The sequence below is a fragment of the Olea europaea genome, unplaced genomic scaffold, assembly GCF_002742605.1.
Source record: "Olea europaea var. sylvestris unplaced genomic scaffold, O_europaea_v1 scaffold877, whole genome shotgun sequence".
NCBI classification, from domain to species: domain Eukaryota; kingdom Viridiplantae; phylum Streptophyta; class Magnoliopsida; order Lamiales; family Oleaceae; genus Olea; species Olea europaea.
This window is the reverse complement of record NW_019267230.1, coordinates 472,304-480,418: the sequence shown is the minus strand read 5'-3', so window position 1 is coordinate 480,418 and position 8,115 is coordinate 472,304. Positions and strand designations below refer to the sequence as shown.

General features: G+C 40.1%; 1 protein-coding gene across 1 annotated transcript; it reads right to left on the bottom strand.

The window, feature by feature from the left end:
- Positions 1 to 203: 203 nt before the first annotated feature.
- Positions 204 to 1,750, bottom strand: LOC111392070 (malonyl-coenzyme:anthocyanin 5-O-glucoside-6'''-O-malonyltransferase-like). The gene has a single exon (XM_023017347.1). The coding sequence runs from the start codon at positions 1,694 to 1,696 to the stop codon at positions 329 to 331; it is 1,368 nt and encodes a 455-aa protein (XP_022873115.1). The 5' UTR covers positions 1,697 to 1,750; the 3' UTR covers positions 204 to 328.
- Between the last annotated feature and the right edge of the window lie 6,365 nt (positions 1,751 to 8,115).

The window sequence follows — 8,115 nt, the reverse complement described above, 5'->3', positions numbered from 1 at the left end:
TTCACTCGAAAGTTGACTTTCAAACTTTTAAGTCCAACACACGTGCCAAATTTGAAATAATAATGACAAAATCATTATTAATGGGATTTTTTTAAGTGTACAAAAAATCCTTCACCAAACAAGTGAAAAATTTTCTGTAAGTGTAGCAAAACTCTTATTAGTGATCATAGGTAATTTAATTCGCATGTTGAGTACTAAATAAATTCAATAAAATAAATAAAAATTATAATTTATTTATTATTGAAAGATGTTATTTTTAGTACACGAGCGCATAGCCCAACAAAAACTACCACTGACAGTCGGGGTAGAAAATTTTGAAATGCAGAACCTATAGATTTCCAGGTAAGATGGTAAACATCCGTGCGAAAGCTTCCACCATAACTTTGGGCTTTGATAAGCCAATCTCGAAACCTCCCTGGAAATCCCTTGACTTACAAAACGACATTGATGTATCGGTATCACCATCTATATTAGCATCTTCCAACTTTTTGGCCTTTCCCCAACCAAAATCTGCATCATAAAGATCAAATCTTGGAGATCCGGACACTCCAATTATTCGTTTTCCTTCCAATTTCCAATAATCCGAAGGCCAGTTCTCTGCTCCATCCAAGATTCCCTTCTTGTTATACACTGTGTTCCGAATAGCATCCCCAATGGACTCTGCAGCAATTAAGAACCCATCATTTGTCTTCAATTTTCCGTGTGCTATTTCTGCCTTGAGAAGTGCTAAACAATTGCCAAAATAGTTAGCAGGCAATGGTGGATTCAAGCGTGCTCGACAATCTGCAGGAAAACAGAAATACTCGACCTCGTCGTCCGCTACATCCTCCCCTATGGCAGCTAAAGATTTTGCTAGGCAAACCCATAAATGAGCGCAGATTACAGTGAAAGATGAAACGTGGCTTGTCTTTGGTAGCTTTCCCAAAACATAGTTCTTGAGTTTTTCGACGTCGTCTTTGGTCATTACAAATGTGGCACGCACTTTATTGGAATCGATATTAAACTTAAGAGGTGGAGAATCCACTGGCCTACATTTCTTCATCAATTCCCAATATATGGAATCGAGTCCCTCTGGATCTGCAATAGAAGTTCTATCATAAAAAGGCAAAAGTTGATCCTCGAACAACTGTGAATCTCCGCCAAATTTGGTAACTGTAGCCCAAGCTTTCACAAAACGAATAACTGTATTGGCATCGCCAATGGTGTGATGGTTTGTAAAACCAATACAGATTCCGTGGCCAGGAAATAGCGTGACTTGCAAGGCTGTAACTGGAAATATGATGAAATCCGATGAATGGGTTGCAGGCGGCAATTCAGGAATACAGGAGTAGAATTCACCCGCAGCGCGGGGATGGTACCCAGTGAGATGATTGAAGTCTTTATCGCACTGAGCAATGGTTAGAGAAACTGAGTCCCCCAACACGTAACGAGAAATAGGCCAGCCGGAGTTTATTGGGCGGATTATGCTGCCGGAGAATGGAAGAAAATGCTTGAGAGTTTCGCGGAGAGATTGTTTGAGCTTTGGAACAATGGTTTCCAGGAAATGATCCTTGGAACAAGGGAATTCAAAGAAGAGAAGCCCATATACTGGATTGTAATCCAAGCATATTATATCGAAGGATACAAGGGGAAGTGTTAACTCATTGACGTTGCTTGATGAAGGCTGAATATGACATTGCTCAAGAATAAGAGCCATTGGATGAAAATATTGAACCAATTTTAGGGACTGTTGAACTGGGCAATAGGGCTTCGTGGATAATCCCTCCCTTTATAGATGCAGTCAAATAATAAGTAAACTTACAAAAGTACTTTTAAAATTAGGAGTGTTTTAAAAAATGATATGAATAATATTTTGGGAGTAAAAATACTGTGTAAAATTGAAAAGTGACACAAATTCAAAGAAAATGAGAAAAATAAAAATAAAAAAAAGATACAAACAAAAGTGACACAAACTCAAAAAAAGAAAAAAAGTGACAAATATCAAAATAACACCGTCTATTTGTGCAAGGCAACTTAAAAAGTCACCCTTAAAATTAAGGGTGTTTTGAAAAATCATATGAATTTTTTTTTAAAGTTAAAAATACTGTGTAAAATTATAAAGTGACACAAACTCAAAAAAATGACAAACATCAAAATAATACCATTCATTTGTGCAACACCAGTAATCACGATCTTAATATAATCAACATATCCAAAGCAATTTTAACTTAAATAAATTTGATTAATTTTTTAGCTACAAAATAGTAACAAATATTGTATGTATTATTTCAATTGATTGTTCTCAGTTTTATTCTTCGAAGACGTTTTGTTAATTGAAAGATAGTAATTGAGAATTTTTATTTGTTTTTACAACATTGGACAGAACAAGAAGTAATTTTCTAAAATTTTTAATTATAAGCTTTGTAAGAAGCTTGTGAATATCAACAAACAAACATATTATTATGATTAATTGATTATCACTCCACCTACCTACTCTCTATACTATATATATATTATGTTCATTCACACACTGTAACTTGGAAGCAAACTTACACGCTACTTCAACATAGGATATTCAAAATCTCCTCATTATTTTTATCTCCTTCCCAATCCTTATTTTACTTGCTGATTTCATCCACAAAATCATGTGTCCTTTTCAAAATCCAAAATCTCTTCAGAAATGCAAGGGATTTATGGCCCTACCTACCGTCCGATCTTCTACAACACGACTGAGATCTGACGGCATTTGATTGCCGAAGCAGAGTGGAGCCCTTTCTCTCAAATCACACACGATATAGTTCACCGGGTGATCCCATACTACAACTGTTCAATGCTCTGCGGGAAGACTTTTCTGTACTGGTTAGAGGCCAAGCCCAAAATTGGCTATAGCGGATCCAGATCTAATCAAAGAGATTTTGGTTAGGGACCCTGACGCTGGGTAGGATAGTGATTATCCTATTGGCTTGTTGTAGCAGATGATTCGCAAGAAAAGAACGACAGAAAACGCCCAAAAAAACCAGAGAAAATACTCTGAATTTAACTCAATATTATTAATAATGCAGAATGATGAAAACTAACCCACAAGCCGGGTTAAATAGCTGCGAAATACGAAATTATTGGAAAATTACCAAAAATGGCAAAATCCCAAAATTATACCAAAATAAAATATTCAGTAAAAGATGTAAGTTACCAAAAATTTGGCTCAATTCGAGTTTTCTAACATATGGAAAAAAGAAAATGAAATATTACCATAAATAATAAAAAATAACTTAAAATTGAATTTTGGAAAGGAACACAGTGGATTTTGGGCTCGAAATTGACGTCCACTGAGCACAGCTGGGTGGCCACGACATGCGCGCCGAAGAGAGCTTCCCTGATTGGGGTTATAATAGCGATTCCGATAACCGTAGCCAAAGTTATGGCCAAATTACCAAAGACGCGTCAAATTCTCCCAATTAAGGAAATAATGGTGATTCACTTTCTATCTTTGCGCCGATCCGCCATCTCATGGTATCTCAGTGCCATCATTGTGCTATCTGACAAATCAGCATCACTCGACTCGGATCCTCCTGCATCAGTCACCCCGGGTTGGAAAAAACTCGCCCTCGAGTTCATAGTAACTTCATTGGACTCCATAAAACAAGGGTTTAGGTGTTTTACATTGAAGACATCAGAGGTCTTCAAATGGCTCGGGAGGCGCAATCTGTAAGCATTATCATTGATCTTCTGCAGCACTTCACAAGGTCCAATCTTCCGCTTCTTTAACTTATTGTATTCCCTAGCTGGAAAACGATCACGAGTTAATACTGCCCAAACAAAATCACCAACATCAGACAACACCTGGCGTCGATGACTATCTACTTGAACTTTGTACTTAGTATTACTATCCTGTATGGACAGCTTCACCTGCTCATGGATACCTCGAAGATGTTCAGCCATCTCATCAGCTTTGTTATTGAAGCGACCCACACGTAGAATTGGACCCAAATCAAGTACTCCGGATGGGTTTCGACCATAGACAATTTCAAAAGGACTCAGTCCGGTGGTTCTATTCCTCGACCGATTATAAGCAAACTCTGCTTGAGGTAATGCCAAATCCCACCGCTTCGGTTTAGTCCCGGCTAAGCTTCTCAAAAGATTTCCCAAACTCCGATTCACCACCTCAATCTGACCATCTATTTGGGGATGGTATGAGCTGCTAAAATTCAATTTCGTTCCAAGTTTCTCCCACAAACTCCTCCAGAAAGGACTCATAAACTTAGTGTCACGATCAGAAGTAATTGACTGTGGAACACCATGTAAACGCACAATTTCTCTGAAATAAAGATGAGCAATCCGAGTAGCATCCATTGTCTTCCGGCAAGCCACAAAATGAGCCATCTTTGAAAATCTGTCAACCACAACAAGAATGGAATCCATCGCCCGCTGTATACAAGGTAAGCCCAAGACAAAATCCATACTGACATCAAACCAATGAGCTTCAGGTACGGGTAATGGTGTGTACAATCCAGCATTAGTAAGAGCCCCTTTAGACCGCTGACATACTTAACACTGCTCCACATAATGTCCCACATCACTACTCAACTTGGGCCAGTAATAATCAGAAGAGACCAATGCCAATGTCTTGTCTCGCCCAAAATGTCCTTCGTTATGAAGTTTATTAATAATCTGCTACCTTAGTGAACAATCCGGAATGCATAACTGTAATCCACGAAACAGGTAACCATTATGTAAAACAAAATCATGTCGGTGATTATCAGTTACCTCCCGAATTATCTTCCCAAATGAAGGATCCGCGGCATACATATCAGGAAATGACTCAAATCCGACAATCTTGGTGCTCATGGTGGTGAGGAGTAATGTGCGACGGCTCAATGCATCTGCTACTCGATTCAAACTCCCTGCTTGATGCCTGAGTGTGAAAGTAAACTCCTGCAAGTACATCACCCACTTGGCACGTCGCCTACTCAGCTTGTGCTGACCATTGATGTACTTCAAAGCCTCATGATCAGCAACAAGGATGAACTCCCTCTGTACCAGGTAATGGCGCCAATGCTTCAGAGTTTGAACTATGGCATAGAACTCCAGGTCATAAGTGGAATAATTTTTCTTCGATCCCGATAGCTTCTCACTAAAAAAGGCTACTGGACGTCCCTCCTGACTCAAAACACCACCAATGCCAACTCCAGACGCATCACAATTTACCTCGAACACCTTTTCAAAATTCGGAAGTGCCAAGACTGGGGCCTCCATCATCTTCTGCTTAACCAACTGAAAGCTAGCCTCTACCTCCTCAGTCCACTGAAAATCATGCCCTTTAAGGCACTCTGTGATAGGAGCAATCAAGGTAATAAAGTTTATGCCAATCCATGGAAACTCCTGACATCGTGCAAAGTTTTTGGTTTCGGCCAATTCAACACTGCCTCAATTTTGGATTGATCTGCATGAACGCCATTAGTAGACACAACAAAATCCAAAAAAGTTACATAAGTTGTGAAGAAAGAACACTTATTCTGATTGATGAATAAGCGCTCCGTCCTTATTACATCAAAGACAGCACGAAGATAATTAAAATGTGACTCCCATGTCAGACTATAAATAAGTATGTCATCAAAATAAACTACCACAAACTTTCCCATGAAAGGCCGTAAAACCTGATGCATAAACCTCATAAAAGTGCTAGGTGCGTTGGATAGTCCAAAGGGCATGACCATCCACTCGTACAACCCATGCTGTGTCTTGAACGCGGTATTCCACTAATCTCCAGGTCTGATTCTGATCTGGTGGTATCCACTTTTAAGGTCAATTTTTGAGAAGATCTTAGAACTAGACAATTGATCCAACATGTCGTCCAGACGGGGAATTGGAAACCTGTACTTCACTGTAATCCTGTTAATTGCCCTGCTGTCAACACACATACACCATGACCCATCTTTCTTCGTCACTAGGAGAGCAGGAACTGCACAAGGACTCATACTCTCACGAATGTAGCCCTTTTCCAATAATTCTACCACCTGTCGCTGCAACTCTTCAGCTTCCTTGGGACTGAGGCGATATGCTGGTAGGTTTGGTAGACTCGACCCCGGAATGAGGTCGATCTGATGTTGAATGTCCTTCATAGGTGGTAGTCCTGGAGGAAGATCCTCCGGCATCAAGTCAAAAAACTCCATCAGTAGTTGCTATACTTCTGCTGGAAATTCTGAAACCACATTCGCTGTACTATTTTCACGAGGCATTAAAGCATAAACTATTTTTTCACGCCCAACCTCAACCAAGAACCTGGATATAGAAAGTAGATTGAGGTTTTTAACTACCGGGGCAGGGATGTTTCCTTCCCTGCGAGGCACCAAAACAATTCTCTTCCCTTTGATGCTAAGAGAATAAGTATTCTTCCGCCCATCATGGATAACACTACGATCATACTGCCAAGGTCGTCCCAACAAAATATGACACGCGTCCATTGATACCACATCACACCAAGCATTATCAAAATATTTTTTCCCAATCGAGAAAGACACTAAGCATCGTTTTTCTACCGTTACCTCACTGCCTTTATTCACCCAAGACAACTTGTATGGTTTGGGATGACGATCCATCTTCAGTTGCAGTTTCTCGATAGCCTTCTCAGACACTACATTCTCACAACTGCCACTATCAATTATCAGCTTATAGACTTTATCAGCAACTGTGTAGGTTGTGTGGAAAACGTTGGTTCTCAACCAATCATCCCCTGAGTCATCCTTGGGAGTCAGCAGGCTCTTTCAAACGACCAGGGTTTCCTGACCATCTCCATATAGCACGTCCTCATCTTCACACTCATCATACACGGGTTCCCCAACTTCATCAAACTCCTCTATCATATCCTCCTCAATCAGAAGATTTTTATTCTTCTGACTAGTAGGCTTCCTGCAATCAGTCACCCTATGCCCCTGTTCACCACACCTAAAGCACTTAATACTTGAGCTGGAACTATCCCGCTGTGGCTGATAAGCAGGACGAGATTCTTGAGGGCGAACTGGTTGACTTTCTTCACCTCTGACCACTGGCCTCCTACTTTGCTGTTTCTCTACTGCAAGTGCTCGGTGATATGCCTCAGAAACTGTCCACAATGAATGAAGGCTGAGAACATCCTGCAGGGGCTGCCTTAGTCCCCCCAAATACCGTGCTACCATCTGCTCCTCCATCTCAGATAAATCATTCTGAGCCACCAACTGATAGAATTCTTCAGTATAATCATTAACTGATCTTGTGCCTTGCCTTAGTGAATGAAGCCTCTAAAACAAGGTTTGAGTATAGCCAAAAGGGAGGAAGTGCCCTTTCATCTTCTTCTTCATCTTCTCCCAGTTAGTAATTTTGGATTTCCCCTATCGCTCCCGTAAATGCTTCAATTGTTTCCACCATGCAGACGTCCTACCTTTGAGTTTGATGGCGACCAATTTTACTTTGACACAATCTGGAACCTCCTTATATTCAAAAATCCGCTCCACTTCATTCAGCCAGTCAATAAATCCTTCAGCTTGCAACGTAACAGAAAACTCGGGTAGATCCACTCTAAAACTGAGATTCACATGAAGATCCTTCCGTCCACGATGCTCCCAAACTCAAGAACAATGGTGATACGGGTTTTCGAAACTAGTATCGAAATCGTGACCTTCTACATCATGATTTCCGAACTCCTGCTCCGCCAAACGTTGGGTTAACTCCGCAACTTGTCTCTGCAAATCTTCAATCGTCACATCCTGAATATTACGATCACGGTGCAGGACTTCCTCAATTGAAACTTGTCCTCGACGACCACGACCACGTCCACCAACCATTATAACTGATGGAATTTATGTCCCAAGAAGATGCTGATGCTCTGATACCAACTGAAGTTGGGTAGGATAGTGATTATCCTATTGGCTTGTTGTAGCAGATGATTCGCAAGAAAAGAACAACAAAAAATACCCAAAAAAATAGAGAAAATACTATGAATTCAACTCAATATTATTAATAATGCAGAATGATGAAAACTAACCCACAAGCAGGGTTAAATAGCTGCGAAATACGACATTATTGAAAAATTACTAACAATGGCAAAATTCCAAAATTATACCAAAATAAAATATTAAGTAAAAGAAGTAAGTTGCCAAAAAG